Raw genomic sequence first — 14,208 nt, forward strand, 5'->3', positions numbered from 1 at the left:
TGAATAACACTGCAACTTTTTCTTTTTCGTGTGCCTCAACTTACCCGAGTGTACCAAGAACTTCGAATAGAACGATGTAGACCTCGGGCTCCGTGACCGGTCCCTGGACCTTCTCCTCGACCGGAACTTTGACTTGCGTGGAGTCACATGCCGGGCCGCAATGAGCTTTAGGGTCCACTCCCTCAAAGCCTTTGTGTGAATCATCCGGCAATCGAAGCATGACATTGAGTCATGGTCGTGCTCCAAACACCACAGACAGATGAGGTGCGGGTCCATCACCAACATCGGTTCGGACAGGCTCCACAGGGCTTGAATCCCGTCTTGTATAATGACTTCCTCGACACCCCAGGCAGTAAAACCTGAAAGACTATAGTCAAAACATCAAAAAGAATTCAATCAAAAACTAACTGAGGTGTAGCTCTTCTCTCGGATCAGTGCTGGCTGGCACAGAAAGAAAAGAGCTGATGTCAGCACATCTGGGTGGTGCCTATATAAGTACCGCAATGTTACTGTGATCACTGCCACCTACCAGTGCATAGGAGTACTGCTCACCCAAAAAAATCTTCCAGGTCTAGTCTGGTGCCTGAGGCAATACAAAAGGTGAGGAGTATGTTGCTAGAAGACTCGATAAGAAAGTGTGATTGCAAACGGCCATGTCTGAACTGGGATGGCTTGGTGAGCAAAATAACGATGGATTAAACCTAGATCTGTGACTGGAGGTGAATGTTTTGCCATTGTGCAACATTCCGTCCATCATCTTGTGTGTTTTGCTGTTCACCCTATGTGGGAAGGGTAGGCCCAGACGTGGGTCCCTTGCTCACTAAGGCACTGGAGTCAAGCTATCCTGGCTGAAGACGGCTGATATCCAGAAACCGGTCCTAGGATGCTTGATTCTGGTCCAGGGAAGACATGGCTTCGCAGTTCGGGCTGGACTGTTCCAATGAGGCACAGGGTCAAGACTGATTTGCAAACGGCCATGTCTGAACTGGGGTGGCTTGGTGAGCAAAATAACGATGTATTAAACCCAAATCTGTGACTGGGGGTGAATGTTTTGCCATTGTGCAACATTCCCTCCATCATCTTGTGTGTTTTGCCATTAGCCGTCTATCCTCACACTTTTCTCCTGGCTTGGGAAGCTCAGCTGGTAGGAAAATGTGGGAGAAGATGAGGGCTAGTTTGTGGCTTGTCTGTGTGGTTGGTGCATCTGTAAAAACGTGCTCCAGTGAAGGCAACGCTAGTGCCGTTTGAGGTTTGGCCAAACTTTGGATACAAATTTAAAGTACACTGGTTTTTATGTGAATGATTCAATCTACAAGGCTTATGTTCTTTAATCCAATCTTAATATTCAACTGTCACAAAATCTAATGTGCCAGAATTAAATTACTCACAAAAGAACTTTTTGATTGAAAAATTACTTATGAAACTCCCTTTTGTTTCACAAACTTATGCAAACAGCATTCTAATCCTAAATGAGGTACAATCAAATGCTACTAGATGCAGATATATACTTCAATGTAATGTATGCTATTGAAATTCAAACAAAAATAATAACATCTTTGAATTACTTTACAGTTGATCACTATGCTGGAAATGCTATCACTTTAAGTCCAATAAGATATGGTAAACAACCCAGGAGTGGAAAATGTAATAGCGGGAATGGAAAATACATTTATTGATTATTATCAACCTGGGATAAAGAGCTGTGGATCTGAATTTACCGAAATTTGTCCTATACTTTATTCACAAATCAGTTACGATTTTGTACCAGTAAGCACCAGGTTTATGTATACCAAGTCAGCCTTCCAGATGTGCAAGGAACAGATTTATTGGGAGCTGGAATACATAAAGATGCATAATGGCTCTCCTGAGAAAAATATACCTCAAGGGCTATTTAGATGAGGGTTGACTTTAAACCATCTCTTTCTCAGCTCTATTTAGAAAATTCCCCCAACTTTGGTAAACACATTTAGGGGTAATTTAGTGTACTGCAAGCAGCAAAACAGCCAGTTATATCCCTGTCTGTCTTGCAGAGATCTGTGATGAAAGACCTAATTTTACAAGGATTATGAAGCTATTTGATAATTGCACAAATGCTTTCACAGTCATTATCCCCTGAGCGAAGATACAAATCCTCTGTAACACATGTATGCATATCTATATGGGATGTGTTCAGGCCCCTTACTCTTCAATTTCACAGAGCTAATATGTTAATAACTAGTATTTCCCCTATACTGGGTCGCTTTTATAAACCTATTATTCAAAGCGCGGATGACACAGTACTATTGGATTGTACCTGATAGGACTTCAATGTTCCCTTCAGGCCCTACACGCTTATAATCATGCTAACAACCTTAAGTTGAATGTTGAGAAAACAAAGATAGTAGTATTCGGAAAAATGTGCAAACATTAACCGCAGAATATAGTAATAAACATTATTAAACAAACCCCCAGATATCAGTACCTGGAAGTCTGGCTAAATCCAACTTTGGATCACTTTTACCATCTTAAAGCCCAGAATCTCAAAGCGCTTTAACTCCAATTTCAAATAAGGAGGCTGTAACGTAACTACATAGCCCAGGAGCAGCTACAATTTTTCAAATCTTCAAGACCAAACTAATTCCAGCAGTGACATATGGCACATTCACTTTTGGTGTAAAACTACACGTCGGCCCAGAAGTACTGAGTCTCATTGTATGTTTCATATACAGCCTTCTAAATTCCTGTCCAGTTAGTCAACTGAGACTTGGTTTTAGCATCTAAATATGGGTCATATTTTGAATTGGCAATTCATGAAATACTGCAATTGCCTGCGTTCCTCTGCAGTCAGATCCCTTAAAGCTACAATCTGGAAGGAAATGGTAAACAATTCAATGCAAAAGACTACTGTGACTGGTCTTTAACTGTATTGGTATTCGTCCATTGAAGAAACCCTAAATAAATGCTTCAAGGGCAAGGACCACAAATTAATGTTTAGACTAGTCGAATGTCTTGCGATAATGATATTTTAATTAAACCAAAAGAAAATAACTGAGTAAAATTAAACCTGCGAGTTTGATAAAAATAGCTTTTTTGCAATCTGCAAAAAAATGCAAAAACCTTAATCTTGAAAGCAAACCATAAGACAACCTTTCAGAGAAGTTACATATTAAGAATTTATATATACAATATCAGGGCATCCTTACAGATGGTATATTTATGACTATTTTTTAGTTTGAAGTAGACTGATTTTAATGCGCTTTATCTTAATATAGATGATATTTTTTAAATACATGAGATGGTCTTTATAAACATCTATAAATATTGTCTCAGATACAGATCTAAGTTTGTCTGGTATTTCTAAAGAACAAACCGAGCGAAATGGCAGAGGAGAGCTGTACAACATCAAAGGTCAGAGAAGTGACAGGAGAGGTAATCTAGTGTTCTTTAAAGATGTGCATCTTCAACTATATTCTAAATTGGAAAAGCTGTAGGGCTGTCCTGATGGACATGAGGATGGTGTTTCAGATCATGGGTGCATGGATAGAAAACCCCCTGCTGCCTTATATTTTCATGTTTACACTTCCTAGTCTGAATTATTATGGTGTCCTGGTTGCGGGTGTGCTGAGAATTACCAGTCATGATAAGTTTGTCTACAAGATAAAAGGAGCGCTGGTTGTGATGCCTTTGTAAATAATGCAGCTGATTTTGTATATCGTATACAGGCCAGCAAAGGAAGCCAATGGCGTTCCATCTGGATGGGGATGATGCGATCATATTTGTTCAGACCCTGGATGAGACATGCTACAGTATGTATGATGCCCTTAAAGAGTACCACTGTAGAGTCTGGGAGGCCAAGGAGCTGTGTGCTATCATCCTCTACAGATGTGAGAATACCAGAGCTTGAACAGCAGTTGTGAGTTTACTTGCTGGGAAGAAATAGCTTCACTTTCTTTAAAAGACTATTTTATGATAAGGGAAATAGGTATTAGAAACAGCAGATGCTTGCTGATTCAAGCAAACATTAAAATCAATGAGTAAACCAAGACTACTGTGGAATGGAATTCAGGTCCACGGGCCACAGCTTAATATCCCTGTAGAAAAACTGATTTGGAATAAGCTGGTTTCAACCATTCATGCACTAGTTTACATGCTGAGGGGAAGTGGTTGGCTGAACCCAGATCCCTTCCTTGCAAATGGTGGAGGAACTGGGTGTCATAAACATATATGTCAAATGTCAGCTTAAACTACTACAAAATATGTAAGTATTGTCTAGAACCAAAAACGATTATCTCAGGAAAGAATATACAGGTAAAGAAATAGGACCAGAAGATCCTTTCTGAAGCTGTGTACCATGTAAACAGCTTTTCCATTTAATAAAGCAACCTGGCAAATTACTCCCACTTTTTCCACTGTTGAACCACCAACAGAACTTCAACTCTAGTCCTGTGTTGCACAATACATTTGCTAAGCCTTCCCAAGTGGTCACTTCTGCCTTACAATGTGGCAGCAAAATCCAATGAATACAACAGGGAGAGCGCTGACCAGAAAGAACCATCTCAAACCTTTCCATTGTTACTTATAGGTTGGTGAGTTCCATATCTGACACATGGTACCATTTCTTTAAACAGAATGAGACAGTTGCTGTCATTTTCTACTAGAAGTATCTAAACTTCATTTGGCCACCACCAAGTCTCAGGAGTTCCAACTGGTGTTCACCTGCTCCTGACGGTCAGAGGCTTTTCTAGAGTGGTCTCCAAGAACTCACTTCCAACACCCTATGCAGCACGTGATGACACCACCCGCGGAAGGCAGTTGGGATGTAACCAGCATAAACTATACCAACGGAATCGGCAGGAGAAGTGACAGAGACTCTAATTCTGTCCACGGCTGATGAAAGTCTTCACCTGGTACCATAGTCTTCTAACTATACATCGCTATTACTCACATGCCCTCTACAATTACAATAGATGTTGATAAGTTACTGGCTTTGTAACTCGAGCACCTGCCACCTAATCCCTGTTTTTATATATCTTGACCAAAACATCGTCTGAGCAAATCACCATCTCTCTGTGCAACAGACTGTGACTCTACATAAAAAAAATATTCAATACATCACCTTACCCAGTGTATTGTTCCTATTACATTTTAATGAAATTCAGTACAAATCAGTCTCCACACTAGGGTTGTACTTCCAGAATTGTGTGTTTGAGTTGTTCCTGATAGTCTTCAATATAATGTTCATTGCTGCTTCTTGCAACTAGGTCTGCTCTATACCAAACACTTAAAAAGCTGCACGGGCAGGGCACAGAAACACAATCACATGTTGAACACTTTGCTATATGATTCTGTATCTAAGCGTATTTGATCTTTAAAATCAAAGCCATATGTAGAAAGATGTGTTAAAATTAATGACTGTCTCATTAATAACCTGCTAATTGTTTCTACACAGAAAGCCTTCTTATCACATATTACCAATAACACAGTTACAAATCAGACCAGTATATAGCAGGGCTTGCCTAAAGTTAAAACATTTAGCAACCAAGTTCTTTTTAACAATAGTAGCAATACTTGCCAATGGCATTAGCATAGACATCCAAGGGATGCATTATCACACTGCCTCCTCAGATAACGGATTTTGTACAGCCCAAATTCTCAGTTCAAGCTTGTACCTTACCACTTTAGAATCATGTCACAGTAACTAATGTAATGATGTTATAGACGCTTGATTGCCATAACTTGTTTCATATCAATTCGCAGGTTGCTCCTTAACTGTAATGATTTTGATTTTGTTTTCTCGTTAAGGTGTTTCCTCTATGGATCTCAGCTACATGAGTGTACAGATCAAGGTCAAGACTCTCTACAACAGGCATTCAGCTGAATATGTCTCTAGGCCATCAATCCAGAATCAAACTTTGGTGATAATATACAATGCTGCCCGCCCTTAACACCACAACACCTTCTTTGTGCCAAAACAGAAATAAAGAGCAAGCAGCAGTTGGGCCTGGTGAATCTGTGACAACATACTCTGGAAAAAAGACTTGGCATTTAATCCTGTGAAGCTGGAAAATACAATCCCCTTGGAAGACAACCACATTTTCATTCAGTACCATGATAAAGTTACCCTTTGTACATAACACACACAGCTACAATGATATTACACACAATGCAATATAAAGTCAGTCTGAGAAAGACGTCTTGTTCTCGACGTGTTAGAGGGGAAATGGAAAATGGAAGGTTGTGAAAAGTTCCAAAGTGAGCCATATGATGGCTTGCTACATTCATATAAGATCTGAATACTAAATGCAATTGTGTCAGATATATAAAGGAATCCTGGATATTTTCAATATTGTTTTTGTGCGCATGTGGACAAAACGCACCAGGATTTGCTTTTTTGTACTGATGTAGAGTTTTTGTAAACATAAATGGTAATAGCCCTTAAAAGACCATCATTGCATTTGGGATACACAGCACAACATTTGAACATGGAGATGGTCACCCTCACAGTGCAAACATGCAATAAAGTATCGGACGAAGCAAGTGCTAATACTGCAGGCTGCAGATGGTGAAATACACAGCTCTAATCATCTACATGTCACAGTGGCACTTCATACCAAGCTGTATTACAAACTGATTATGGGTTTGTGAGCAAAATATGTTGTGCATTTCAGTTGCAATTCCAATTAATGCAACCAGCAACTGCCAGCTTTTTGAAGGTGGCAATCTTTCATGGTATCACAGTAATTTTCAAGTAATTGTCAAGGCTCAATCAAGGTCATTTTCTGCTTGTGCAATCCCGCATCTGAAATTACTACTTGTGGAATGTATGCAACACATATAAATATGCAGATGTGGGATATCTATACTTACCACTTCACTGTAAACGAGAGACCTTGAGCCTAAGTGTCACTCATGTTCCTAGAAGCAGCCTTTAATTCTGAGCAGGATCGCAACAGCTGTTTTAGCTGCATGATAACTAAGGATAATCTATAAAAACCAGCTTACCTTGATAAAAGGTGAGCTTGATGCATGTTAGAAGGCAGAATTAATTACAGGGACAAGAAAGCCATATTTTAGCAAAACTAACTAGTTTACAAATTAGTAAATTAGATCAAATGTGCATTGAAATCAAGCTTGGGAAGTACCTTGCTGACCTTTCACGACCTCATTAAGTAATCAGACCCGCTGCGGGTCTATTTCCAGTGTGCCAGAGGGATTTGCTTAAGGCCTTAAGCCAATTTACTCGCCATGTCCCAGACTTCAGAGAGCTCGTTCTTGCATGACATGCACTTGCTGACTGACTGATCGAATCCAGAGGCTAGGTTCCTCTTTATAAATGAAGAAACCAATTGATAGAGTACATGGGGAAGTAGAGAATGCAGCATTATGCCAATTCACTGTGAATGGGTAGAAAAGAGTAACCTAGTTATATCTCACTGCACAGAATAATATTAAATCATATTAAACCATAATCACCATCTACATCTTGTGTGAGTGGAGCATTCCATATCCTTATTAGGTTGTATGACTATTAATGTATTGCACTACCCGACAAGGCTTTGAAGCACTTTATAGTGGGTAGCAAGCTACTCCCTAGCCTAAAGGTAGTGATTAATTCAGGGGTTATTCATTATTTCTGAAGATCAGTTGGCTGTTGGGTTTTTCTTTTGCTCCAGGAAAACGAAGCAATGACTCCCATTTTCAATTGGTGATGTTTTAAGTTAACAGGAGTTAGGTGTAATTAATAGAGTGAGTAATGCAAGTGGAAAAAATCGACAGAATGATGCCAACTTGCAACCATATTGCTTCCAATACATCACCAACCCCTACATTGTCATGAATATCATTACTATTTAGACAATTACATCACCTAACTAACCCAATTATTGTGTTCAATCTGTAACACTTACCTTGCTAGTGGTTAGTTGATACAATATTTAATTATGCATGATTTATTGTGATATAATGATTATTTAGTACTGATGTGTTCATTTCAGTAGTAGATTTAGTAAATGTCAACAAGTTGTTGTGCTAGTCATCTGATTAGTGTCTTGGGATCTTTCCTATGAGATGGTGAGTAAATTGTGGTTACATATTTGGGAAGGGGTGCAGAGCATGGACATCTAATAAGCCGCACAGTGACATCTTTCCTTTTGCACTTCCCATGCTAACATGGAAATGGCAAGGTCAAAAAATTAGTGTTCTCTCTGCAGGGAATTGCATTTACCCTGAGGTACAATAGACATTAATCTCTGCCACATATTCCAAAGAGAAGGCAATGAAATCTGCCACTTCCTCCCTGTTCTCTCCTGTACTGCACGGACAAACCTAGCAACAGGCCTCCCCTATTGTGCCAGATTTTTTCTATGAATTGTCCATGTAATATAAGGAAAGAAATCTCTTGAGAATGTGTGGAGTACATGCAGAGGAGCAAGATTTCTCAAGTGCTATTTGCTGCCTATGCCATGTCAAAAAATAATCATCTACTGGGCAATATTAAACAAAAGACCAAATGGGAGAGTGAAATTGGAGGAACTGATGAATGAGAAAAGGCACATATATGTTCACAAATTCATTTAAAGTAGGTTATTAGTTACTATTACTTAATTAGTGTATCCTGGAGAGCTACAAACCGGTGATGTACCCTATTTCATCAATTTTGGATCATGACCTCTTCATGGATCACTTTGTCTCAACAATCCTCGTGTCCAGGATTGCCCTCAAGAAAAGACAGTGGGCATGGACAGGGATGATAGATCACCTCCTGTGCTAGCACCACTTCTCTAGGATCTCAACCAGGTGAGGAGAGGAAAAGACCAGGGAGGCAGCCAAGTTCACACATGACTTTACAAAAAGGGAAAAACAAATTTGTTTTTCACTAGTGTAATGTAACTGCAGTGATAATACAAAATTTGAAATCTGAGAATCCACCACTGGAAGCCATACATACTTTGCAAATTTTATTAAAATGACTTACAATATAGTTTTCTCACTACACATGGGTTTTGAAGTAGAACTCAATTGTATTAGGAAAATCATAACAGATCTTCTTTAAGGTATTGCAGTTTCCCATTTTTATATAAATATAATGTGACTCACCATCAGAAATATTTTAGTATATGTTATGATGAACACAATCGTAAAACCATGGCTCTGAGGATAATTCTTTTTTTTTTTTTTAAAGTCCTTTCACCGATTAGTACATAAGCAAGTACATAATTCAGACAGCACACAAACATTACAAACTTCATGAGTTCTAGTGAAACATGTTTCTCAAACAGCAGCTAAAGGGCCAGCTAATGGGGGCAATATGTTGTGAATATGGAACTATACATATAAAAGTCCACCTACATTTAGATCTTGCATTCTCTTCTGCAGGACGTCCACCTCTTTATCTTCTGGTATGTTGGCACTGTGGAGACGACTGTACTCGTCTTCTAGTAGCTCAATGGCCACTGATGCCTCTGTGCATAGATTCACATAAGACTCGCAAAGTGGCAACAGAGCCTGTGCTGACTGCAGCTGGTCCGTGAGGTCGTGATTCACTGATGTCCATCTGAAAAGAGTTACAAAACAAATAGTAAGAAGTGGTGTCTGAACACATTCTTATAAGCAAAAACACAAAATTGAAATTCAGATAAACTCTTTAAGGCTGTTGTAACATGGTCTACTTTTCTGGCCACCGAAACCAGGCATCCTAATGACTTTTGGCCACTTAGTTGAGCCCTAACAACATGCCAGGTTTTTAAATTTGGAATAGGAGTAAATCTGCAAACCACATAATTTAAAGCCAGGACCACATCCTTTTTCAGAGTTCTCCATACTCAAGTTGTGACTTTAAAGTGTTTTTGGACACTGCCACAAATAACAAAGTGTTTAGAAAATGAAATAATATTCAATTTTACAAGTACCTCTGAACATTTTCAAAGACTTCCAGGTGCATTTATTGCAATGATTTCATCAATATTATCTATCACACACATCGGTTTAAAATCTTCTCTCAAATACAGTTATTGTTCCGCTTCATAACTGGAAAGGAGCTTTGGTACTTAGTTGCCAGATAATCAGAAAATTAAAGCACACATTGCTTCTGTAAATCGTTTTCATTGTTTCATTCTACGGTGTAACAATCAAAATAGAACAACGATTGAAACTCTATAATTATACCACCATATTGTTCATGCTAAGCAAAAACACTGGTCTAACTGACTGAATGATTAACTGATTGAAAGTCTCTATAAATGTTTTATTGACAAATGTGAGGACAACTTACTGCACTCGGATAAGATGTAGAAGGAGAAATTGAGAAGGTGTTGCAGCGGAGGTATTAACTGATAGTTTAGTGGTTAAAATTTCACTCTCAAGATGCACCATTACAAAATTGTAAATGATCTGTATTATAAACCTAAGAAACTGTATTATTTGGACTATAGATAAGACTCTCCATGGTTAGCTGTGGAAAGGAGGAAGCAGATTTGGTCCACCTGCCTGACAGTATTTTAAAGGGAATGAATGCCTTAGTGATTGAGCCCTTTTACTATGTTATGATTTAGCCCTTTCATCAAGTTATCTTGGAGTATTTGACCTGGGGTGGCTTCAGAGCACAGAGAAGTGGTTGTCAGTGCTATAATAAATGGCCAAGTTAAGTATTTCCAAACATTGGCTGGAGACTGAAACTCCACAATTAAACTACTAGGGGAAATGTCTCATGAAATACTGTGGGTTAGAGATATCAGCTTTTATAGCGGACCCACATCTCATACATCTCACATCTTTTTTCGGCCCAGTTATGCCTCAGATGGACTCCATTGGAGAACAGCTTTGACATGGCCGTTTGGCTTCTTATTTGTATAGCTTTGGCACTGAATTTTATTAAATCAATGATTGGTTATGTAAGCTTAATATTTCTTGTGCTACATTAATTAATCTTTCATTTTGGTTCTGCTTTTTCATGAAATGAAATAAAATAGGCCAGTAATTTCAGTAAGTCAGTGGGACTGCCCTTCTGAATGTAATAGTTGCAAGGGTACCACTCCCTTTAAAGATTCGTCCCTTAGTTTCTGTACACAAATATACTAGCTGCCGTTTACTGTCTGCATGAAAATGATTGGTTTATATTTTAAGTGACTCAGAACTCCTCAGGAAAAAACATCTAAGTCACAGTTACCCATTTATACCTCTAAATACAGGTATATACAGTAATACAGGTCTGAAGAATTAAACTGGCTTCCATCAGGAAGTCACACACATGCTCATTATAGGCTTAAATGCAGTATGCCAATTCACTTGTAAGTTACAGTGATACCATTTCTTTTGTAGTAGCCTCAACATTCATTCTTACAAACTGAATGCAACTGATAGTGTTATTCTGAAATTACTTCTATGTTTTAGGCCCTACTGTAAATTATTGATAGTGTGGCCTTTCATGTACAAATACAATAACAAAGAAGGGAGAGTAAGGGATTAATTTCACAAAGTGTGATCGGAGAGTACTCCTGTTCCCCTTGGTAAGGTATATGAGTAACAAAAGAAGGAGTGTCCCCATTGATAATCATAGATTCTGAATGGGATATATGTTTGGAAAAAGGAACATTTTTCCTTTTGTAAAAAAACCCTCACTCACCAGCCTGGTGGTGACATGCTTCATCATTGGGGTCCACCCTGATGACCGAGTGTCTTCAGGATGTGCTGCAACACCTGAACTACAGTTGACCTGGTTGTTGTGAGTGTTAAGTGCAGAAAAAATGTTAAAAATTGTACTGGTTTAACTTAATGGAATTTCTTTTTATTTGTAAGCAACTGGACACTATTAAAAAGGGTGTGAAGATACTGAGTGGGTAATTATGACCAAGAGTATCTGTGTGGGTAGTCTACATGTTTCAACCTATGTGTGGGATTTACCAGGTTTTCATCAGGACCAAGGTGCAAGAAAATGGACGGTCTACACCCCCTAAAAGGTGTTTCCAATCCTAGATTCTTGGTGCCAGATTTGCAAAAATCTGCAACTGGTGTGGGCTCTAGCCAAACTAGGCTAGACCAGAAATAAAAGACCTGTGGGAGGAAGAAAACAACGAAGAAACAGTCATAAATAAACTCAATTACGTGCCTGTAACGTTGTGTTGACTCTCACGTGTCTGCATGCATCATGCGAATCCCATTCTTTTCATATGCCTTGTTTGATAGTGGTATCAAAGGGCTGGCTACTATGGGCGACCTGCTAGAGGCGTTCCCTTGCTAGGGAAGGTGTCTCTATATGAGATTAATAGCGTACTAGTACACACAGATCAATAAGTGCGTGTGGGGTGATGCTTATAGTTATTACTTGTGTCACACGCACATCCAAACTTTTGGTGGGGTGACTATACATGTTCACATTAGTCAACGTGATGTAGGAATGTAGTTAAAAGCGTGCATATGAACCAGTACACAGTGACGACAAACATAGACCTACAGACAAATAACACATATTGCTATTCTGGTAGAGCCTACTCCTATTTCGTGTCTTAGGACATCGTAGGGCAAGGGGTAGGTTTGTCTCAGCTAAAACGTATTCTGTGGGTAGTAATGAGACAAGGAGTAGAATCAGTGTGGCTAGAAAATGCCCGTATGGTAGTGCAGCTGATAGCGCGGGATCCGGGATCCGTGGTAATGGAGTCGATCGAGGCTGTGGAGCAAAGGATAATGGTACTTACAGTTTCGCTGGACTTAGTGAGGCCGTTTACCTATGTGCCATGCCCGCTGTCCCCGCTACAATGGCGTTTGCTCCCGGCGTTAGTTAAGAGCGGAGCTGGTTTCTGGGGTGGGCGTGGCTAGTGAAGGGCTGTCGTGGCAGCCACTAGTGGTGTACTACGGCGGCTCTGGGTGGACATCTCAACTCGCGGCTATGCGAGAAGGGCGAGGCTTACCGGGGCCTGTCATTCTTGCCCTGGGAACGGCCAACCAGCAAGTGATGCTACCGCTTAAGGGAATTACCGCATACAGGGTGTCTCGCAAATGTGCAAGTGCATTAAAAAAGGGCATTTAAAAAAATGGGGAACCCATGTAGGGGGATGAGGGTGGTTGCAGGAGCTCCCCGAGGCATGTTATCTGCAAATGGGCGGAGCGCTGCCCGTACTCAGCATAGTGGGTGTACAGGGCAAAACAAGGGCGGAATGGCACAGTGTGTATGCCACACATGGTTATAGTGGGGGACTGTCTGAGGATGTTATATCTAACACTGGCAGTGGTTCGGGCGGAAAAACACAGGCAACAGTGTCGATTCCCTGATGAAGGGCATGAATGTAATGCCCGAAATGCATTGGATACGTCAAAACGACATAGCCTGAAGTATATATGGTTACAACTTATGCTTAAGTGAAATGAAACTGAAAACCATGTGTTAAATCCAAAGGAATAAAAAAAGACATTTATATACCTGAAAAAACGGAGTGGAAGTCTTTTTCCAAAGGAAAGACAATAATTTGTGTGCCTTAAAAGGGATGAGACTAGAGACTCTCTAGCTTCACTTCTAATTACATTATATCTAACACTGAACCATCGTAGTCAACTGGGTCACAGAGCATATTTTACAAGTTCTCTGGGTTAAGGCTCTATGAGTTACTTCAATACAGAGGCCCAGGGAATGTTATCATTCAGCCCTATTTTGTGCGTGGACAGTCTATAGATCCAACGCTGCTCCTTCTCAAATCTGGTAAATCCCACACATAGGTTGAAACATGCAGACCACCTACACAGATACTCTTGGTCATAATTACCCACTCAGTATCTTCACACCCTTTTTAATATTGTCCAGTTGCTTACGAATACTTTTTTTTCCATTAAGTTAAACCAGGACAATTTTTAACATTTTTTCTGCACTTATCACTCACAACAACCAGCTCCACTGTAGTTCAGGTGTTGCAGCACACCCTGATGACACTCGGTCATCAGGGTGGACCTCAATGATGAAGCATGTCACCACCAGGCTGGTGAGTGAGGGGTTTTTTACAAAAGGAAAAATTTTCATTTTTCCAAACACATATCCCATTCAGAATCTATGATTCTCAACGGGAACACTCCTTCTTTTGTTACTCATATACCTTTCATGTACAAAACCTTAGCTAAGAACCTCTGCTACCCTTCTTATTTTTAAACTTTATGTAAAAAACGTAATGACTCTTTCTTAGTATTTCATCTAGACATTATAGTTGTTCTAATTTGCAAATGGAACGCAATATGTTTTTTTAGTGGTGG

The 14,208-nt window shown here is 39.7% G+C and overlaps 1 protein-coding gene across 1 annotated transcript in view; it reads right to left on the reverse strand.

Moving 5' to 3' along the window:
• The window catches only part of SYNE2 (spectrin repeat containing nuclear envelope protein 2), a 1,750,628-nt gene that overhangs the window by 271,008 nt on the left and 1,465,412 nt on the right, over window positions 1-14,208 (reverse strand). The window contains exon 127 of the mRNA XM_086937933.1: window positions 9,328-9,532. Coding sequence (XP_086794059.1) covers window positions 9,328-9,532 — 205 coding nt within the window. The remainder of the gene's footprint in view (window positions 1-9,327; window positions 9,533-14,208) is intronic.

The sequence above is a fragment of the Lissotriton vulgaris genome, chromosome 9 (assembly GCF_964263255.1).
Source record: "Lissotriton vulgaris chromosome 9, aLisVul1.2, whole genome shotgun sequence".
In the NCBI taxonomy this organism is placed as follows: domain Eukaryota; kingdom Metazoa; phylum Chordata; class Amphibia; order Caudata; family Salamandridae; genus Lissotriton; species Lissotriton vulgaris.